At 27.5% G+C, this 24,639-nt stretch overlaps 1 protein-coding gene across 2 annotated transcripts in view; it reads right to left on the bottom strand.

Annotated features, from left to right (window-relative positions):
- The window catches only part of LOC148235688 (zinc finger protein basonuclin-2-like), a 208,404-nt gene extending 184,641 nt beyond the window's left edge, over positions 1 to 23,763 (bottom strand). For both annotated transcript variants that reach the window (XM_088184744.1, XM_088184742.1), the window contains exons 1-2: positions 23,551 to 23,763; positions 8,496 to 8,623 (exon numbers count right to left, since the gene is read on the bottom strand). Coding sequence is in view for 1 of the 2 variants with exons in the window: in XM_088184742.1 (XP_088040868.1) it covers positions 8,496 to 8,597 (102 nt within the window). In the remaining variant the exon portion in view is untranslated. The remainder of the gene's footprint in view (positions 1 to 8,495; positions 8,624 to 23,550) is intronic.
- Between the last annotated feature and the right edge of the window lie 876 nt (positions 23,764 to 24,639).

Genomic DNA, 24,639 nt, shown 5'->3' with positions numbered 1-24,639 from the left:
GTTACTACAAAAAAATTGCAATCCGAATTCACTCTTATTTATATATTCGAAATAGTAATTTTCAAGCCATTTTCTAACCTTAAAAGTGTCAGTATACGTTAGTGAATTTCAGAAAATATAAGTGAGAAACATTTGTGAGACTGTGGGGGGGACAAATACCCGGGGTCCATTCACCTTGAGATGCCCAACTCGGGAAAAACCATAGCAAGAATATATTTTAAAAAAAAGTAAAAACTGACGGCAAATAATGATCTGAACTAAACTACACTTGTTTGAAATGTACATATATAATGATGTATTTCATGTATAAGTTCCTTTAGCCCTTAAACATATTATACAAGAAATAAAAGAAGCGGAACATTGCCTTCAAAAGCACACATTTTCTAGGTAGTACTTTCACAATAACCATTATTATTAAAATGAACAGATTTTAGTTTTCTATTATATGCCTAAAAAAAATTATATGTAGTTTTATATAAATTTACAGTTGCGAAACGTCCATTTGCTGTTCAAACCCAAACCTAACCTGATAAAATTTCTGAAACTAATTTTATTTTTATAACTTTCATTACATCAAGTCCAAAATACAAACTAAGTCAACTCATCTCTCAGGGGAAAATAAGCGGAAGAATAAGTGCAGACAGAAATCGCATCTCACATATTGCTCCGTAGTTCGTCTACATTTCGATATTACACTATGTTTTAAAAATATGATAGCTATTCTTACCGACATTACTATGGACTTATAATATAAAAAGGCTGATCAAAGTATATTCAAACCGAATTTTGGTCAAAAGGAGAGCGCAAAAACAATTATCACTTCTCAGAAGTCAAAAATTCACGTCAAAAGCAATAAAATCGTGTCGGCGCTGTCGCGGCGGGAGCGCTCGGTAGCGAGCGTTCCCACCGCGACAGCGCCGACACGATTTTATTGCTTTTGACGTGAATTTTTGACTTCTGAGAAGTGATAATTGTTTTTGCGCTCTCCTTTTGGGCAAAATTCGGTTTAGATGTATCTTATTTGATTCCCACTTGTAATATTGTCATAAAAAGCCTTAATATAAACGCTTGATAATCGAGCGTTTTCACGGCGATGGCACGATCTTATTGCTTTTGACCTGGACTATTATTACACTATATGGCAACACTGAGCAGCAAAGAAAACACGACTAATTATCAGCTAAATATTATGAATAGATAATAATAATATTTTTTATTGTCTAATTAAAATATTTCGCACAAAATATGATTATAGAAAATGTGTCGCAACGGTGGCTAATTTTTATATTTATTTGTAGCATAGAGAGGGTTAACTATTTAATAAAGAAATTATATTACGATGTTAAAGAATATATAAAATGCCATTTTTGTCATTAGGCACAAAACAATTGCTTTCCTATGGCCCTGTGATATAGTTAAAACTATCTCTTATAAATTAAAACGCTTTCTTTAAATAAAATATCTTTGTTTAACAAAATATTTGTTACTCAAAATATAGCTTTAGAAATTAAGTCACCGTACTTTAGGCTTTAATCGTAGTCCGAATTACTGTCGATACATATCTATCGATTCTGACTTTTCAGCCCTGTTAGTTATTAGTGACTTTACTATAGACAAAAATGATTTGCAATTTTAAATTTAATAATATATTACATTTTAATTTAATTTCTCTAATTACATCTCTAAAATTATGTATTTCATAAACACAATGGCTAATTAAATAAAAAAAATATTAAAAACACTTCTCAGAAGTCAAGGATCTATCTTTAAAAGCTATAAAACCATAACAGCAGGATCGCTCGGCAAAAACCAATAAAATTCTAAGGTCTAGCAACTTTACAATAATTAAGCTGAGCCTATTTAAAATATGTGATTAAAAGTTATATTAAGTCATGAATAATTAGAAAATCTTATGTTTGAATGAGTTACATTATTCTGTTTTACAAATATAAAATGTGACACTCTCATAGAATTATTAAAATATTATTTGCATACCCTAAATACGATGACTGGAATATTGCGCAAACAAAAACTGCGAACACGAAAATTACGAAAAAGTGTTTGATTTGATATAGTATTTGTATGGCAAAATATTAAAAAATAATGGTAATATAATATATGATATGTCACAAATGACAATATTTTTTTATTTATTTATTTATTAAATATTTCGTTGCGTAAGCCCAATGCGTACCAACGAGGTAAATCTGTACCAACCGAGTAAGTCGGTATTTATGATTTTGTATTACGACAAATGCCCCAAAAATCTTTGGCTTAAAAACAAGAGCCAAGGCGACAATTAGCCCATGCAACATAACAATGACAGACAAAATGTCTAGAATAATTTTTTTTATGAAAGTTTTTAAATTTTTTTTTCACAAAAAAAATAATAATTTTTGTTTTCGCTTTAAATTGTAAATGTACAATGCAAGGGTAAATTAATAAATGTAATTTTAACAAACATTTAGTGCATCCAGCCGAAAAATTAAAAACAATAAATTCGTGCAAGCTTATGGTCCATATATTTTGGCATTGTACATGTTTTTTGTATAATTATACCGCCTTCTATAATTTTAATACCAAGAAATTGACGACACTAATAATAACACTTATATTTCGTCAATGGATTTTAATTTGTCTGGCTTATCTATATTTATTAATCTGCGAAAGAACTATATGTAAATTTTCATCCTCCCACGTTCTATCGAATTCTTGATGCTTTTTTTATAAAAAATCATTTTGGATATTTTGTCTGTGGGCGTTATGTCGCATGGGCCAACTGTCGTTAGTCTTTTGTCGTTAAGCCAACTGGATTTTAAATCTACTTGTGTTTGATAAGACTCAAAATTCATACTTTACAATTGCAAATATTAATTGTTAAAATATTAAATATTTATTTGCGCGATAATCACAAGACCATTAATTAAATGTTCTTTGTATGAATATTATTGACCATAAAAATATTTTATATAGTTTACGTCAAAAATCACTGATATAAGTAATATGCTTTTTTCATTACGTGAAAAAATATTCTCTCTTATCGAAAGATTTGACTGCAAAATGAATAGTATGAACGCTCGGTAAAGTCCAGACAAATTCAACAGTCTGGAAACCTGCACGTGATTTTCATTACGTTTATATAAACTAAATTATAATTTAATATAAAATCTAGTGTTGAAATAAGGTAAGTCAAATCTATATTTTATATAAAAAAACGAGACACTATTTTGACTCTTATATTCTTATATAAAATGCATTTTAATTTGTAGAACTGTTTTTAAGAAAAATTATAGGTGCGTTGGGTGCCTAAAAACAAGTTCAAAGAAATAATAAAAAAATTGTTATAAATACATTTTTAATAAAATGATTTAGAAATTTGTATAGAGAAAATGAGAATCTTTAAAATATTATCGGTTAAAATCGGGAGATTAGAATGAAAATATTTTTGTATGGCATTGTTGAACTTTTATTTATCTATGCCATTTTATTGCGGTGACTATTTACTATATATATATAAGGAATAACATACATATGCTACTTAACGGCAGGAAATAAATATTTCGTGCGATTAAAATAAATTAATACAATTAAAATTCGTCATTTTGCTAACGAAAATATGGTTAATTCTGAATATAACTATTCATTAGAGTAAGGTAAAAATAGCTGCTTTTTGCATGATTACGGCTATTTTTGTTATAAAGTGTTACATTAAATTGTATTTTATATATTCTTTACTCTATAATTATATGTAAAATATAGTTTATTTTATGTCTGTATGTCCACGATTATTATTTGCATTTATTATTTTTCTATAATTAATTAAAGGTACACTTTATGTTAAATAGTTTAAATAATATATGATGCAATACAAAAATAATCTAAAAGAGTTTTGATTAAATAGAGTTTAAAAATATTTAAATCAAGTTTTAAGCCATATAAAAGGTTGACTTATAAATTATTAATATTTTAATTTATTAATAATTTATACAATTATACACCACGCTTTGAGAATGAATGGCATAGGTATCAATCAATTATTGATTCTCGGAAAATAGAACTAAATTACTTATCGATCAAGTGGAGTGACGTTGTCCTTTTGAAATGTCACGAAAGCGACATTTTCCCTCACTGTCCTTTCCTATTTTTACCGTGAAAATATAAGGCCACGTTTACAAAAAAACATGTTGCTTTAACATATGATATTAAATTGAAATGCTCCAAAAAGTGCTTAAATAAATATATATTTAGATTTTAAGTTAATTGTATATGGGTTATTTTCGCCATGTGTGTGAGCTTGTCCTTACTTTCTAGAGTTCGCGTGTCGTCCACGTTGACATTTAGATCGAACCGTGGACAATAAAGAACACACTTTTACATCAAAGACATGCGAATTGCTAATGTATGTGTATGTTCGTGTGTACACATAAATAATTGCAAATTAAACTGTCGTAACTGCTCCTCCGAGCTTTGAAAAAGTACACTTCGTTCACTTGTCACGTACACTTCTTTCACCGATTTGATTAATGATCGTTTCGCAATCGAAAACGGATCCACCGCCACGCCGAACGCGTGCCTCAGATTGAGAGCGACTGGCGCGCGATAAGGACACCACACCGTGACCCTAAAGTGTCTGTAACGTTTCTTCGGAAATAGTATTATATTTATTATTGTCCATACATCATCGTGTCGCGCTTGCGCAACGTGATGTTTTTTCTACATCAGATAATGTGAAATGTAATAACGGTCGTGTTTTGCCGGGCCAGCCTGTCTTCGGATTGTCAAATTAACAACTGTGCACAATGGGCAAAGTGCGGTTATAATTGAAATCGCGAACGATGGGGTCACGATGACCGGCGTAAAATAAAGGTGAAGGTCCGAAGGCTTTTTATGGGATTCAATGGAATAATTAAATTAATAAATAGCCAATAAATAAATTGGAATGATAAGCTAACAAGTCGTAAATAAACAGTAGACATTTATCTCAAACTGATGATACAACATATGTATCACATTACTTCTATTATAATACGATTAACAGATCATTTATCGCGAGATTTATATTGCTATTATATTACAATTACAAAATATTGTCAATTTAAATCAAATCCATAAAAAGTGGTTCTAAAAAATAATACTCTATTGCAAAAATGATTAAAACTTAAACATTTAAAACGAGTTCCAAACGTTATCTTTAATTATCGTTTACAATAGCGTGAATAGTTAAAGTGGTAAATCTTAATAAAGCAATTGTTGTAAAATGATATTAAACCAAATTTCGTTTTAATATTTAAGAATTAGGCACTAAAAACTTGATTGTTTGTAGTGCATATTTTAGCCTAATTATAGCAATTATTTAAATTATAATTTTTTGATAAAATAATATATGTTATAGATAAAGAATAATCATAACAATTATATGTTTATCTACAAAACAATAAAATATTTGTTTCCTTATGTTGCTATATTAACAGCTACTATAAATTAGAACTGTTAATAAAAGTCTGCTTATGTTCATAAAAATTTTAATACATTAATAAAATATTAACTACCATGTCATAGAAATAACCCAAAAATTATTTAGACTAAATCATATTTAAGATCATCAACTTGTCTTCATATTTTTATATTGTCTAAGTAAGTCTATCAAAATCAAGAATAGAACTACATTTAAATAATAAAACTTTTTTGATTACAAATAATAAGACATTTTTTTATAACTAAATATAAGTCAATCAAATTCTAAAATCGAAAATTAATAATAAATTTTCCTATAATAATAACGATATAATAATCTAGTTCAGTGATAAATTATAATTAAAAAAACTCGTATTTAAGAGATGTTTCCACAAAATAATAAACATGGATGTTTTAGATGAGGTTAAATTTTGAAATTACACAGAAAAAATTACATGTGATAAAAATAACACATGGAAATATTTATACAAGGAAGAAATTACACATGCAATAAATTTCACAAGTGCAAATTTACCCATAAGATGTTTAATTTTTTTGGTGTGTTGAAAGCGAAACCAAATATATTAGTATAAATATATTCTATAGATAAAAAGTTAATGTTTAATAATAAAATTAAAAATTTAAATTGGTATGAAATACTGTGTGTTTTTTATTTTATGTTTGAAAATTATATTTAATTTTTTTATTTAGTCGTTTAAAAATAAAAACTATTATATACCACCTGTATATAGTTGTATTACAAGAATTGTTGTAATTAAATATTAAAAAATGTACAATACTAGTAAAAAGATCCTAATAAATTTCTAATAAATTTGTGAAATTTGTGAGATTCTAATAAATTTGTGAAATTTTTGAAAAAAATTCGAGTGTGAAATTTATTGCGTGTATAATTTTTTTGTGTAATTTTATTACGTGCGATTTTTCAGTGTAAAATTCCTTCTTTGTATAATTTTTTCTAGTGTAATTTTATTCTGACACTAAATAGCACAGTAAAAGAATTTTCTATTAAAATAACTCTTCAAACGAATTTTAAAAACCAAACATTTTTTTTCAATTCCTTTTTATAAGTACATAATAATCCAAACATTTTTCCTATGAATTTTTAAATTAACAAATTAAATAATTAGTCAATTTTTAAATTCAACTATGTGTTTAATTTATTTATTTTTATACAATAAATTTGTGATTTTTTCCATGTGTAATTTTATCACGTGAGTTTTTTTCGTGTGAAATTTCCTCCTTCGTTAGTTTTTTCTGTAAAATTTTTTCACTATTATTTTTTTTCTGAAGATTTTATTTTGACACCCATAAATAGCACAGAAAAAATATATATTATTAAAATAACTCGTAAAAAATATTTGAAAGACACAAAAAACAAATTATTTATGTCATTATTTTTTTTCCTTTTCAATATAGTAGTTGTATTATAGAAAATTTTTCTATAATCAACAATTTAAATGATTAGTATTGTAAATAATCATAAACAATCTAATAATCCGTTATAATGATATTATTTTTATCGTAATTATACATAAAACTAGATATGATTTTGGTGTACAAATATTTTATCAGAGCAGTTTCATAATATTGTATATTTTTTTTATAATTTCCACTTATTTTACAGCAAAGAATAAAAAATACAATATATATAAACGAAAAGAGGGAAAAAACAACCCCATCTAGATTTTTAATTTTAACGAAATTATTAATTATTTTAAATACACATACATTTTATTATATTTTCGCAATGAGAAAAATCCAAAACAATCACAAATATTATGATTCTCTATTTGTAACAAATATAGAAGTACAATGTGCTCAAGAAGATTATTTTTAAATTTAAAAAAAGCTAATAAAGAAATAAATAGTAGATCGTCTACCTAACATTATTAATTTTTTTACTTTTTATATATACTATATTATAAATTTGTTCAGAAATAAAGTATTATTTAATTAATAAACATTATACAATTAAAACACCGACCTTTAATATTTACTACCAATCATTTAATAAAACTATTAACCGTATAATTAAATTACTGACTAATAACAAACAAAATGACTTGAGCAATAAATACAAGCTTTTTTAAGGTAGGGTTAAATTAATGACAATCAATAATATTCACTCTCTTAAAATTAAATATCAACTCTAGAAATTAGCGTTAATTTAAGTAGCGCAACTAAAACTAGTCTCTATTAATAGTAAATAAAAATAAAAAAATACGTGTTTTGAAGTAGAAAAATATATTAACTTCATCAGGAAGCTTACAGGCAATATATAAGTATTCATTCTTCACAATGATATACATATATATATATATATAATATAATATTATTAAAATACACATATTATTAAATTTGAAAAGTTCTTCAGCTGAAAAACCATTACAGCAGAACTAAACAATTTAAGAAAATATTTGAATCACAAAAAACTTTTAAAATCCAAAAATCAAATTTTACCCAAAAGAAATTTTATATTTTTAATGGATAGAGACTTCAAGATTAGGACGTATACTCTTAAGAAATCATAAAACATATTTATTATGATTAAAGCAATTATATCGTGACGTATGATTAAAGCAAAACATATATTATAGTTATTACTGATGATTTTAAACAACTAGAGTTGCTAAATCTAGAAAGACCTAATCTGTGACGATTGATTGATATTGTGATAAAACAGTAAAAATGCTAGAAGCAGCCGCTTTTTAAGTTCCGCCACTAAAATATATTCATGATTCCTTTACGACATCGTAAAATTATAGATAAACAAAAGATAAAAACAGGTAGCGTTCACACGTTCCGGTTTTCAACGACATATTATCGCACGGTCGTGCGACAAACACATTCACGTGTGTCACCGAATCGATTCAGGTGGTCCCTAAATGTTTGTCGTCTAAAAATGTGCTAAAAGCCCCGAAAGAGAGTCGTTCCTTTGAAGCCGCCCGAATCGGCCGCTAATGGTCGTCGCTTTGTTTACATTGTAAATAAGAAGAATCAACAAAAATCAAATGACTTACCTTATCATTTTTCTTTATCTGCTGGTCCTTAGAGTTGCACTCAGTCAGCATTGAGTCTACGGTGAAGGAGCTCCTGTATTTTCCGTTTTGCAGCTTTTCCATCTTGGATCATTATATTTTTAGCACATCTGAAAATATAATTTAAATAAAATTCACTATATATTATAAATGTTATATCGTTCTATAATTATCGTCTGGACGTATCGTGCGGATTGAACGAATTCTAAAATTAATTCCACGAATACATCACAGCTTTCCGTGACATAATGAAAACACGATATGGGATTTAGGTACACATTGTATCATAGAAGTATCTACGCTATGAATAAATATTTGCCCAAAAAACTATTAATGCACGTATAATTCAGTTTTTAAAACACTAGATAAAAAAAATCGATAGTGAACGTTACGATGTTTCATAGAGATCACTAACTTTTTATAATCGGTTTTTCGACATCAACATTTATAAGTTCTCTATTTAACTATACGTTTGAACGTTTGAAGTAAAATTTTGCTTATTTTATTTATTTATTCTGATTTTAAATTAGAGGTGATGCAAGTGTGAAGATCTTTAATAGACTGTTTAGTTCAAAAATACAGGCAATAGCTAGTTTTATTGATAAATAAATTATATTTAAATTGTAAGGCATTATCATAATGACATAATTTGACAAATCTTTAAAATTAAAACGTTTTAATTTTCATACGCGAAGTGGTGTAAGCTTGAAGACTTTTTTTTATTTTTTTTAATTGTTTCATAAAAACTGTTTTTGTTATTTTTTTTTAATTTTTACATAATACATTTGCAATAAAATATTTGTGTGTATCTTCATTGAATGATAAATTAATTAATATTAATAAAATATTTTTCTGCAAATTTATTCTCTAATACAACCCTGTATTCGTCGAATTTTTGTCACGTGTCCCCACGGCCAATAAGGTTCGCTGTACCGTTTGTCGCATGTGAATTGTCCCCGCCTATCTTGTATCATTAATAAATAATTATGGGAGTCCTGTACACCTGTTCAGGTAAACATTGATAATTGTATAAACATGAGTTTTCCTATACGTGTCTTGATTCTATCATACATATTACATGACACTGAAACTCGCGACAATATTACAAAATCGATAAAGACATAAATGGAAGCCATTGTTCTGTCACTATGATTCTACAAAGAAGATTTAGAAAATAAAGTCTTGTAATTTGGATAAAAAAAAATATTTTGCGAATGTCTTATGATATCTGTTTACAGATATAAACCTAATAATTTGATTGATTCCTAAAGCAATATATTTTTTTATTTTTTGGCACAATTCACATTTTTTCTAATAATTATGTTTTAACAATAAGTTAACATATCACAAATTACAATATACACACTTAGATTCAATATCATATTTTCTAAACGCAATCGCTTACAACTCAAAAAAATGTATTTTAAAAAAAATCACCTGCATTAAGGTAACGAAAATAATGAAGCAAAAATATGGATAACATAAATTTTCATTTAATTTCAATTACAAATTTTAGACTCACATTTGCATACACAAAAAAGCTTATATTGATTTATTAAATAAGACTTTTATTCGAACCCCTAGAAAACTGACTGTTTTGACAACCAATATTTTTTTATACTAGAAAGAAATTTAATTTAGAAAAATATATTGACATTGTCAATGAGACTTAACGAACATAAATGGTGATAAGTCTTGATGACAGTTTTGAACATTTATTAAATTTTATTTTTGCTTCTTTGTATAACATAACAGAAGGATATAATTTCATTCTACACAACAACTGTTGTTTTAACTAAATCAAGTCAGCTGTAAAAGGTCGACAAGCAAATACTAAATATATGTATAGAATGTATTTTTTTCAGTGACTTTTGACCGATACTCAAAAACATTGATTGTGTTTTGACAATTGTTTCCGGCATTGTTCGATACCATATTACAGTACACCTACAATCGATTTCTAGGCCGGACTTTTGAAAATCATTGTCGACATTACGATTACATCAATCAACCTTTTGTACTCGGCACGCACGCCAATCAAGAAGTCCAATCGAATTTTCGCTTTTGGCGGCCTTGCGTCGTCTAATTTTGACTGCGGGGGTCAAATTGGACCCCGAGCCGCCCACGGCGGACAATATTACAATTTCGAAACTGCAAAAGGGCAACTCCGATATGGACAATTGGCCATTAGTCGCTAGCGCTCATCGGACTTTGATCTATATGAAAAAAAAATATAACAACCATGTGATATAATGACTTAATTATATCGACAATAGTTGTTTATATACTACACGTGTTGCACAAATAACGATTTGTTAATAATAGTTTTTTTTTCATACTAATAAGCGACGCCTACTCAGATCGAAGCGATTAGATTAAATTAATTATGTGCGAAACTAGATGTTGTGTCTGTGCTTTATAGTTGTAAAGTGCCTACGCAATTTCCAATTTGATAAACGTGACGTTAAATAGCAAAATTAAATATCATAAAGTCCATACGTAAAACTTATTGATATGTTTTTTGATTATAACAAATTTGACCATCGTGATTTGGCGAGTTTCCCCAATGCGTCACGATAGCCATTATACAAACAATAAATACTTAATAGTATTGACTAATAAAAAAATAAGAATAATAAATCAGTGATTAAAATGAATTACCAATAAAAAAAATATTCGTGAATTCGTTAAATTTTGCGTTTTTTTAACATAATATATTTTTAAATCAGCAATTAAAAACAGAACATCATCTTAACATTGAAAATTTAATTTTCTTAAGTTACAGTCTGTACTTTTAAATATGTATAAATTTCGTACAAACACATATAAATTTATGTCTTTGAAATGTTTATTAGATTATTTATTAATTTTATATGGGTCAAAAAATTTGCTTCTCCCTTATCAAAGGGCGCTTTGACAACCTGTAATTATAGCGACAACGTATTCGTGCCGCAGGGAAAATATGGAAATTTTTCGGTCGTAATTTTTGGGGGCCCCCAAAATATACTATATCTTACCAAAGAAAAATGTACGCGTAATGACACGTTCCACTGACACTTATCTTGGTCGCATCTTGTCAAAAGATTTAGACGTTGCCTGTGGGAAACTAAACATGAATTATTCAACGCCTTCTCATATTGCTGTTCGACCGAAAAATGTGGCGTAAATAATTTAAAAACGAATAAAAAAATAAGAAATGACCCTTAGGCGTCAACAAATAACGACACATTTATATACCACTTTAATACATTATATAAAAACGGATGCATCAGATAGCCTTCTAATGTTAATATATTTTTTTCATCGGTCAACCCGGATTACCTAACATTTTCGAAAAGCAAGGTCGTAGTAGCCATTGTTTAGTTATTGCCTCCATAATGGATTCGAATGATTTTCATATTAAAAAATCAGCATGCTAATATAGATAATTACATCCTTGTAGGTGGCAAAGTATCGCGTATCTATAATTCACAGTAAAAGTTTTGATATTCGTTTCTGATTTGTTTTAAAACACAATTGCGACTAATTACACACATTGGAAAAGTTTCGTTGATAGTTTATTTTGGATTGAGTCGCGAACGACGACTTTTAATGACTGTTGGAAAAGTTTAGAAAACTTTTGCTTTCAGTGCAAACGTTAAAGATTTCCATGATAATTAAATTTATAAAAGCTAACAATATAACACAATCTATCGATACTCAATCGAAAATCGTATTTATTAATAAATCAGTAGGAGCACAACAACATGCTCAAGATATCTAATTAAAAATTTCATTAACGTTACCAAAGTTGTTGCAATTCTAAAAACTACATTTAAAATTTAAAGATTCTTATTAGCTATATTTTCATACGCCTATTATTAATAATTCGCAAGCTAAGTGCATGGATCGCCATATTCGTTTAAAGCGTGCTTGTTAATAATTCAAAAGGAAAATACACACGCCGGATATTATCCTTAGAGGGGGGCGGGTTGGAGACCGTTTAATTTGCATAGGGGATGAACGGAGACAACCCCTTTCTTTGGCAAAGTAAACAGTCGAGCAAGTCGCTCTAATTGCAACGACAACATCTCTCTCCCTTAGTTACTTATTATATACTTACTCGAAAGGGTGGTTACTATATTGGCAATTTGGATACGCCAGAGTTTGATTTAATTTATTTACATTTAGAATTTTGGATACCATGGAAGGGAGTTTAACAGCGTATAAAGTGTATTTTACCATTTTATGAAAAACATTGATTTGCAAAACAAGTAACGAGTATTTAATAATCTTTAAACATTTTAAAAATAAATGGAATTTAGAATCAGGATCTGACGTAAAAAATATCATACCCTTTTTCCTTTAAGGATTAGCCATTTCCACTAATTAATTTGCTATTCTCAAAGATATAAATTATTCTTCTGAAAACTATTGTCAAAAAAACTTATTCTTTAATAAAAAAAATGCAAAACTTTTATATTATATTAAATAATATAAAATGAAAAGTGATAATTTTTATGAAAAATGGAACTTATGACTCAATAATGCCTAAAAAAGTATATAATTTAAACAAGTACATACAATTATAAAAGCTTAAACATATCAAATTTATTTTTATTTTTAATTAATCACTTATATTTTTTAGCAAAATTAATTCACATTTTTGCTGGCTTCTTGTCATTTTTGACATTATTTCAAAGTAATCCCTAATATAAGTTATTATATAATTTTTAATGTCTTATTTTACCATTGTTCTGTAATATTTTTTTCATGACAGACATTTGTCCAATGCGTTGAAAAGGGATAAACCTTCAACTAAATATTATACTAAAATCTAAGCTTGTAAATCTCAGACATATCTTTTATTGATAAAAAGCAAAGTTAATTCTCAAATAATAGATTTCTTTAATTATTTATTACAATATTTATCCAAAAGTTTATAAAACAATAGGGTTTTTTTATGTCATTTAAATTATATCATATAATAATCACTAATTTTTATCTCAATAAAAAAGGTACTAAATACTTTGTTTTAAAGTCTATTAAATGGATAATCAAATATACACAGCTTCTTATAATTTTGAAACCCAAACAAATTCAGATTATTAAAAACTCATTGTACATTTTAATATTTTGTATAGTGCTTTTTTTTTACTATTTTTGTATTTTTATAGATAAAAACTAGATATATTAATCCGCAAAAGTATACTATAAACTACAAATTAAAAAATAAAATTTTGTCATTTAATTAATTGTTCTGTGTTTTTATTTAACTTAACAAAATTACATTTTACAATTTTTCATAGCTTTAAATGTTTGATATACAATACATTTGAGTTACAATTGAGTCTAGGAAAATTAATCGCCCACAATTATTCGCCAGTAATTTACCGCCAGCAATGAATCACTAGCAGTTTCCGCAGCGTCAATTGCTCGCATAAACAGTTTATAGCCTACAATGATGTGTAAAAGCAATGAACTAGATGATGTGTTTGTTTGTGTTAAAACATAAAAAGTAATTTTTTATTCAAGTTTCTGCCTTAAGCTAAAATAGCATTGTTTAAAATTCTATGAACTATGAAGGAATAGTACGAAAATAAATAAAAAAAGGTAAATATATGATAATAACTATATGTATCACAAAAATAGTATAAATGATTCAAATAAATTTATTTAACACCTTCGGAGGTCGCTGCTGGACCAACTCGGTGAACTTTTCGGCACGGGAGCGACCGCAAAACCAATTACTAGTCATCATTGACGAATCGCATTGCGGTTTTCACTGTTTTATCAACACGCGATCGACTCCGAAAAACTCGCCATATGTCAACATCGAATGACTATTGTTGTCAACCGCGAGCGCGTTCGCAAAAGCGGAAATTTCTAACTCAAAAGAGAAAGAGATTCGTGACGCAACTGTTTACCCCTTATTTCGTAATACAATAAATTTTGAAAGTACTTGCAACGTCCTTATAATTACACCATGAATAAAATTCGAGTCTATCGCACTGTCAATGAGATTTTAATACTAAGTCTGCGGCTCATGAGCCGCATGCGGCTCATAAATAAATTAAAATAGTATAATTATATCCATAAATCAAATTTCTACATTACTATGTATGAAAGCATACCGATCGACGTTATCAATTAAACACACAACCTCACGGCTCGCATATAATTGGATCATTAGCGCCATTAACCGCATCTTACGGCCTAATTGAGGAGCCGAGATATATATTCCTGTGGGGTAATTTATGTTTGTTTGTAGATCGGTCGCCCGGGGCGCTCGCGTAAACAGCGTCTTGTGAACGATGCTCAGGTACACACACGCGTAATGAGACGTGCCCCTCCTTTAACGATCGATTAATCGCATAACGACCTGTGTATGTGCTCTGATGAAAATTGACCACCGGCCACATATGGCCTGACATTTTGAAGCTCAATGACTCGCCAATTGCGGTCGAAGCGACAATTCCGCAACATCTGGGCGACGTCACGAAAGTTAGCTTTTAGGATAATGACAGTTATTGTTACTGCTTTTTGGGGTAAACGGAAGAATTATAGAATCAAAAAATTAATGATTTTTTATATAATATCATTATTTTTAATCAGTGATTAAATTAAATTCAGTGATGTTAATTGTAGTGTTTTTGATATTGCTGCTATTGCTTCAGATACATATCACAATGTCATGTGAACAAGCGATCGTTCTTCCATTCCCAAAAATGAGTAATCCGTTCCACTCCGTTTACGGCGAAGACACTGATCCGCGTTTATGGAACGGTGAGAACAAAAGAACAGGAGATATAATTTTCATTTCCGGATCATAGCAAGGTATGTGTCAATGACAGCGTGAACCAAAAATTCAAGTTCAGGTAACTAAAAATATGACTAATTAAAAATAATCAAAAACAGTTCATGACAATCATTGAGAATAAGATAATTCTGACTGTATAACAATCAGGTTTTATAAATGCTTTGAACGCTGAGAATGAAACAAACTATTTTAGCCTGAATTAAACAAGCTCAAAAAAGAATACGTCTTATACTATTTTTAATACTTATTTCAAAATACATGCATTACGTTTTTGCTACATTATATAAAGCTGCAACACAAAGTAGTGCAGACGTAAAGATCAATCTATTAAGTTCATGATCAAAGCTAATTTTATTTTAATTAAAAAGTAATTGAGCTTTCTTTTCAAAATCTGACTACAATTTTAGTTCAAAAGCTTATATAAAGTACAATTAAATAAACGCTAAATATTAATATATTTTCCACAAAAATATTTTTTATGAGTTAAAGTATTATTAGATGATTTTATTTATTCATCACGATATTCATCCGTTAGATTAAGAAAATCAAAGTAAGCTTAATCTGTGACTATATATCCTAATATTTATATAATATTCACTAATTCCGATCTTCTGGATACGATAGAAATTGAAAAGCACTAAGTTCTATATATAATTTGAAGCTATGAATATGAATATTGAATGTATCACTCGACTATCGTGCTAGTCATATATAGTTTTAATGTATAAGAAATATGATCGAATAGTATTTATAAATAAGTGCAATTAAACGTAAGATGTTTTATTTGGAAAATGATTATTTTTTCAGTAATGCACATATAAATCATTTTATGAAACAATTACTTCATATATTGCTTATTTAAAATGTAATTTATATATATAAATCTATTGGAACATGGGGTCAGGACTAACACAGCACGTGACCTAGAAATTTATTTACATAAATTTCTTTCTAGAAAAGTCGCAAAAATCATTTAATTTTCAGTGAGAAAATTTAAATAAATATTTATTTATTTATTTTTATTTTGTAAAAACGAAACAGCGGCGGGAAGAGAACATTCTCGTGTGGCGACACAACGGAAGGACGTGCCAGTTGCCATCTCGCGATCAGCGCATAATTATAATTGCTTAAATCAATCAATTGGTGTTCACAAATAAATCAAAATAATCGATTAACATTTAAATTTATTAATAAACATTTAATTAAAATTAAATTATTTTATATTGTCAAGATTTTCTTGTCTTTTTTAACGGAGTTTTTTAAATAGTAAAGATTTTAAAAATATAATGAAAATTTTAAAAAACTACGGTATCGTGTTTACAAAAAAATTTTTGGGGTAGAGGTAGTTAAGAGTTTTATATTAGTATATTAGCAACATTATATAAGTACTACGTAAAATCTGGCAAATAGATAATGAAACAAATATTAGAAAAGTGCAACATTTTCTTTCAATATAAAGTCTTTCTTTATGTAAAAAAGCAAACTTTTTTTCTTACTTATATAGAATTTTTTTAATTTCTAAACAATTTATTTTATGCATATTACTCATTAAATTTAAAAAATAATATTTGACTTTATTTTAAAATATGTCATTTTTAAATATAAAAATAACATTTTTTTCTGAATATTTTATTATATTTAATATATTTATTTTGAAGAAAAGCTAAAAAAATCCAGAAATAATAGCAATAAATAAACTTATGAAGTAGTGTAAATTAAAAGTTGATAGCAAAAATACATTACTAAAGGAATTTTGCATAATGATTTGTACACTATTTTAAAAACTAGGTAATGATGTCGTGACATCTTACAGACTATCAAATATTTTTAATCTAAAGCTCATGAAAGATGACTTTTCCATATATTTGCAGTGCCTCTTAATAACCAATCTGATATGCAACAATTTAAATTTTAATCGTTATTCGTAAGTAATGGCAAAAAACGTATAAAAGACAGCAAATATATAATGACTGTATAATTTGTCTACTGTACTTTAAAATAATATCATTAAATCGTGGCGTAGCAAAAAAATGCATTTTGATTCTATCAATCCGTATAAATCAAATTGCATATCATATAAAAATTATTACTCTTGCAGATTAACAAAATATTTGTTACAGTAAATGTATATTTTTCCGTGATGTTATATTTTCACTTATATAAATAAAATTTCACTTATTGTTTCATTGAAATTATATTTCGATCGCGCCCACGAACATTGCTCTCACTGAATATTACTCTCACTGAATATTGATCCCATTTTTTTTAAATTGCTGCATGTACATCGGGAGTATAAATTTCACACTAAATTAGCGTGTCAGAATTCAAACAAACGGCAAATATGATCCATAGATTGGAAAAAAATATTTTATATCGATATTTCACGTTTTGTAAAAACCTAAACACATTTTTAATTTTAGGGAATCACTAAGCTAGTCTCAAGTAAATATTTGTTTGCCGCATAGGAGACTGGAATTCCACCAAAATAGACCGCTATGATATAAACACTTCATTGCCGGGTGTTTTGTGTGTCGTATGTACGTAAAATACGGTCACTTTATTGCAAATGTGTATCATTTGATTGATTTTTCAGATCATGTTAACATTATATCAATTCAAGTAGATCGTTAAAAATAGAAATTAAATTATGTATTTTAAAATTAATTAACTTTACTATAAAATATTAAATATTTACAATAACACATATTTTAATGTATGTATATTTTAAAAAATATATTAAATAAACAATTCAATGCAATTATTTATAAAAAATATTTTTTTAAAATACGATGTATTGTATATTTATACAAATTACAAAACCAAAAAATTAGCCCTTGATTTCGTGATATCAGTATTATCTTTAAAATTCACAAAAAACGTTTTTTTCACTAAGAACTAAATAGAATGTGTACTCACCACTTTAAATATCTTCATACTAACGCAATTTTTATTTTCACTCATTTTTATTATAGCCACATTGTAAAAAAAACACCACTTTAATTTGACAAAACAGAAATTTGGATAATCCAGTAATTCGCCCTTATTTAATGAAAAATAAAATCACTCACAAGAAATGTCGAAATTTCAACATTACGACATATATAAAAAATACAATGTAAGCTAAATATCGCGGCATTATTTTTATTTTCACTAATTTTTATTATATGTCACTCATTTTTATTATATTTGACTTATTTTTATTATATTTTTATTACATTTCACTCATTTTTATTATAGCCACATTGTAAAAAAAACACCATTTTAATTTGACAAAACATAAATTTGGAAAACTCATTATTACGCCCTTATTTAATGAAAGATAAAATCACTCACAAGAAATGTCGAAAGTTCAATATTACGATATAAAAAAATACAATATAGACTCACTATCGCAGTAATATTTTTATTTTCACTAATTTTTATTATATTTATTATATTTTTATTATATTTCCCTTGTTTTTATTATATTTCACTCATTTTTATTATAGCCAGATTGTAAAAATAACACCACTTAAATTGGACAAAACAGAAATTTGGAAAGCCCATTAATCCGCAAGACCACAAATCACTCACAAGAAATGTCGAAAGCTCAACATTACGACACATAAAAAATACAATATAAACTCACTATCCCGGTAATATTGTTAACCCGACAATTAGTAACTCGACAATATCTAACGGTTTGATAAACTCACTAATAAAATAAACGAGTATTTGAAAAAAACAAAATATAAATAAATCGTAAAATAAATGAATTACATAATATTTAAATAAATACAATATTAATAAATATTTATACGATTTGTTTTAACACGTTTAACTCTTTACTCTTACTGCATGGATTTTTTGCGCTGCGAAACGAAGTCCAGAAAAAATCATTTAAATATTTACATTATATTAAAAGATACACACATTTAGAATAGAAATGTTAAATTCGCGCAGATTTCCGAAAAAGTGACTGTATTTTGCGTACAAAATATACACTGAAATATTTTTTATTGTGGATATAAATCTTTTTATTTTTTATTTGTTTCCCTCCGACTTGTAAAAGTTTTAAGAACCATTAGATCACCAAAACCTTAGTTTATTATTACCATGCATTGTTTGTTTCAATATTTTTTAAATAAAGATAATTAATTTTAAAATACAAGAATTAGGAAATTAGAAAAATATTAACATGTCTAGAATAATCATTAAAATATTGTGTTATAAAATACACACATTTAAGTAATACATCTTAAATTCGCACATATTTTAAATAAAGTGAGCAGCATTGATAGTTAGAAAACGTGTATTTTCTGTTCAAACCCAAACCCAACCTAAATTTTCTTTAATTAAATGTATTAAGTATAGTCTTTTAAGTTTCTATCATCAATTATTTTAAAGATGTAAGCTTTTTAGTGCGGTGAAAGCAGAGTTACATTTCCAAGATACATTATTTACTATATATTTATAATCACATGTAACAGTACCAAATTCTGAATCAAGTTACATCTATTCAGATATAAATTGATCACCGCCCAGCGTTTACCAAACTTGCTTATCCTCAAATAATATACAATTATTTAACAAAGGGTTGTTTCTAGGCTTAACTTTTTTGTCATATTATGATCTCATAAAAAAATACATATCGTTCTAAAAACAACGGATATGACTACTTAGGGACGTCAAATGCCCATCGTAGGCGAGCCCGTCAAGTACTTATAATACCTTGAAAGGACCCACTGTCTCTAAATATAATTTGAAGATTAAACATCTGTTGCTTCCAAATAATACAGGAACTCGAGTGGCACCAGAGCCGCATTCGGATTAAATTAAATCCTTATCTATCGTTTGAGAAGCGCTGGCGTTAGTTCGTTTGGCAGATGTTGCCATTGTGCCGCATTTTAACCCCAACTTAAATTCGACAATGAAAAATGGCGGAACGGCCATAATGGGTCGCCGTGAGGAATGTTTGGATAAGTTTAGTTACAGTTTTTAATACGGTTATTTTGTTATATTATAAACGAACTCGCCCATGACAGACGCGATGTTTTTTTGACTGGCGGCGTTAACTAGTTTTTACTTTTTTTTTGTTGATATCCGTTGTCAGGTGTTAAGTGATCAGAAGACAAGAAAAAATGTGACAAGGTATTATGATAGCGCCAGAATGAACCATAACTAAACGATAAAGACCATATAAGAAATGAAAAATACTAAATTAAGCTCTACTATATTTATAATACATATTATATATTTTAAAAAATATTAATATAAATAAAAAAGAGTGGCAAAAAACTATTTATAAAATGTATTTATTCTTAAATATAAGTATTAAACGTAAATTCCATAATTGTCAACTTTACAAGAATCTGTGAAAATTATTTTTTATAGAGCTTCTTATATGTTATATACGATTTTTATAGCAAATGAATCAGAATATTGGGAACAAACTTACATTATTGCGTAAATTTTAACTAAAAGTGAAGTAAACCAATTTACATTAAAAGCCAATGATACATAAAAATATCAAATATATATAATAGTATTTATTCAGAGTCAATCTTTATTCATTAAAATAATTAAATTTATTGATGAATTTATCTCAATACTTTGCTATATACAATATTTTTAGTATTGACTTTATATATTGCAGTAGCACGTAATCGGCCGTCTGTATGTCGCTGTTCAGGTAGACTTTTAAATCGAAACATAAAATTTGAAATTTAAAAATAGTACATTGCTTCTAGAAAATAAACCTATAGTGACATATGCAAATATCACGTCGCCCATGTTGATCTTTTAAGAGGAGTTCTTCTTACAGATAGACAGAAACGTGTTATTTCTGTTTAAAACTTAGACAAATAACAAGCTTATATTTTTTCCGTTGTAATTTGTCAGGTGTGACCTAAATGCATTTTTTATTTTATCTGAAAACAATTCTTGGTTTAATAAAACGGCAAAGTTTATATAAATTAATATAATTTAGGTAAATAATAAATTGTTAGTTTGCACAAAACGCAAGATTATGAGCTCAATGTGCAAATTTATGAGCGCGTAGCGCAAAAAAACGCTTTATCAAATAACCATGTAATATAAAAAAAAAAATTATTGAAAACTATCTAGCAATGAATTTTTGATTTTAATTTATAAAATGTTTTTTTTTATTATGAAAATATGAGTAACTTGTATAAATAATATTCTTTAAAGATAGTAAATAAATTTCACTACGCGGCCTGAATAATTAAACAATGTTCAGGCCGCGTAGCGGAAATGTATATATTTTTGTACCAGAATTATTTGAGATAATCCGTTTAATATTTATGGCATTAAACCAGAAGAAATATGTAGATGTTAAAGTAATCTGAAAAAGCTTCTAGAACATTTTTATTGTTAAATATTTAAGAACAAAACGTTTTCAAATGAAAAATACTGCATTTTGTATTATTTCATAATTATAATAGCGGCATTTCTACCCAATATGAATCATATTTTTAAGTCTTTGTGAAATGCTGTGAACGTTAATAATGAAACGGACTAGTTCTGCCTCAATTTTATAACGCTAAAATATTTGTTTATGTGCGCTTTTGCAAAAAATAAACAGAGGAATTTGTCTGAATTGTACATCTTTTACATAATTTAACAGTAATCTCATAGCAAATATGTATTTTTTTTGTCAACATTTTCTAAAAACATAATAGGGAAAAAATACGCATAGATAAAAGTGAAACAAACTTTCTGGAACGCTTAAAGATTCGTTTCTTGATATTTTGCTAGAACATCGTTACGTCTTTCAAGTAAATATCAAGAAACAGAACGTATTTTAGAATAAATATATTGCTTTCTCTAATTAAAATAGCGACATTTCTACTTGGCTTAAAACTATTTTATTTAATTTCACTGAAAAATGATGCGAACGTTATGAATGAAAAATACTACTTTTGCCTGAATTTTAAAAACTCAAAATAATAATTGAAGAGCGCATTTTTAGAATTAATAAATAAACACTGTTTAATATATAAGGATCTGGAGTGAAATGTTTTTGATATTTTTTCAGAAATTTTAAAGAAAATATATAACTAAAATATATATGGAACAGTAAACAAAACAAAAATTTATTGTACGCTGATTCAATAAAATATTTAAAAGCGGAATACTTTTATGAATTAATAATATTTCGTTTTACAATTAAAATATATTGGCATTTCTTACGTGTTTTTAAAATGTTGCGAGCGTTGCGATTGAAGCATACTATCTTTGCCTAAATTTTACAACTTCAAAGTATTTGCTAATGCTTGATTTTGATTTTTTTTAATAACAAGCAAAGTTGTCATATAGTTATCTTATGCTTATCTCAAAAAACAGATTTTCGTCATTTTTTTGTTAAATTTTTGTAAGTTTCGTTAAATGTATTCGTATTTATTCTGCAATAAAACGTGGTGCAAGCGTGAAGATATGACATTTATGTATTTTAATATTAAAGTTGACTTTATTTTCGATTAGTAAACTCAATTTCAATTATACTTGTACAATTGAACTTTCCTCTCATTCATCATATTGCGCTCCATATTTTCCACCACTTTAAGTCATGTTTATTAGCATCCGCTTGAGTAAATACTTACAACTTTTGGTTTGAAGTTCTTAAATACGTGGGTTTTGAGTTTTAATAATAATAATAACATTATTTACTAAAACGCGTAAATAGAGATATACATTGTATTAAATCAAGTTGATTTGAAGTATACAATGAAAATAGATCTAAGCTATATAGGTCAAAAAAGTATTTTTAAATAATATAAAAAAATATTTATACACACTTTAAACCTTTCTGTGAATTACAGTATTATAATACATTTTTTTATTAAGACGCATAATTTTGAGTATCATTGCTTTAAAATTTAATTTGAGAAATTGACTGCTTGCTTAAAATATTTTTGTTCAATTATTTGACGTATAAAATTCAGGATGTTTAATATAATTATGTGATATATATCTTAATATTAATCTATTGATAATAATAATACTATTAATATATTATAAAATTAGATGTTTTTAATACATTTTTAGTATTGAAGTGATTTTAAATAAATGTTTTCATCATAACATGAAATCATATAAATGTTGCTTGCGCACATGCAGATTCCCATTTGTTTAAAAATATTTCAGTCCTAAGTATCTTCTATTATCAGCTGATTATATCCCAATCAAAAAAAGGTTGGCAGCCGCTGAATGTTTATAAATAAAACAATAAATACTCACGTGCCACTTGAAATTTTCCGTTTTCGCGACGCAATTTGCACGGCGTCGGCGCCGTCGGCTCGCGAAGCGATGGGGGCACCTGGTGGGGGTGTGAGGGGAGGGGAGGTGAAAGGGCGGCGTCCCCGGCAAGAGTGAGGTTATGTTTTGCGAGTCGGAGAGCGCGCGGGACCGGGCTTGCACGAGCGCCACTCTATGGGAACCGACACACACACTGAAGCCGCGATCAGCTGATTGATTCCGTATTAGCGGACAGGGGTAGCCAACAGTTGGTTTCGATTGTTAATGAACGTTTTTTATGTCTAAATATATAGAGCGCATTCGCGCGCAGCTTACTTATACAATCTTTTTTTTATTATATAAGCAAATACATATTTCCTTTTATTTAAAAATAAAATTAAGTACACAAAAAAATAGTAAAATTCAACTAATGTGGTAGATTCGCTAATTTACATTGCTAATATCATTTTATTAATAATGTTATATTTAAACGCACCCAATTAAAGCAACGTTTTGGAATTTCTCATTTGTAAATACTTGAGCTCTTAGAACAGTTGTGCGCAAATTATTCCTGACCCTCTCAGGGGTCCAAAGGAGTAAACCAGTAAAATTTTGAAATAAAATAAAATTATTAAAATGTATAATTATTTATGTGACGGCAGTAGGGCGAAGAGAAGACAACCCAAATAGCCACCATATAGAGTGCCTTGCGACGCGTTGCAGATTTCGTACTCTCTCAGTCTTTGAAATCGATAAATGGTGATGATGACGCGTGACTTACAGCTTGCGATTTTTCTTTGCATAATTATATGTAGAGGGTTAAACTACATATAATCTTTATCTTTTTCTGAATAAATGTGATATTTTTTATTTAAAAATATTAAACTACCTTACGTTACTATTAAATATAAGACATTATGAAATATTACTAGTCTTATAATTACAAATCTATATCAATTATAAAAATATAACATCAAATAACATATCATTATGATATCTTAAAATGTACGAAACACGATGCTAAACATTGATTTTGAACATGATTTTTATTTTATATATAATTTCATATTTAATAAAAATACATAAAGCACA

This window comes from Plectrocnemia conspersa, unplaced genomic scaffold, assembly GCF_051122295.1.
Source record: "Plectrocnemia conspersa isolate PC_06_02 unplaced genomic scaffold, ASM5112229v1 ptg000004l, whole genome shotgun sequence".
In the NCBI taxonomy this organism is placed as follows: domain Eukaryota; kingdom Metazoa; phylum Arthropoda; class Insecta; order Trichoptera; family Polycentropodidae; genus Plectrocnemia; species Plectrocnemia conspersa.
The sequence above is the reverse complement of the archived record's forward strand: the minus strand, read 5'-3'. Positions and strand labels throughout refer to the sequence as shown.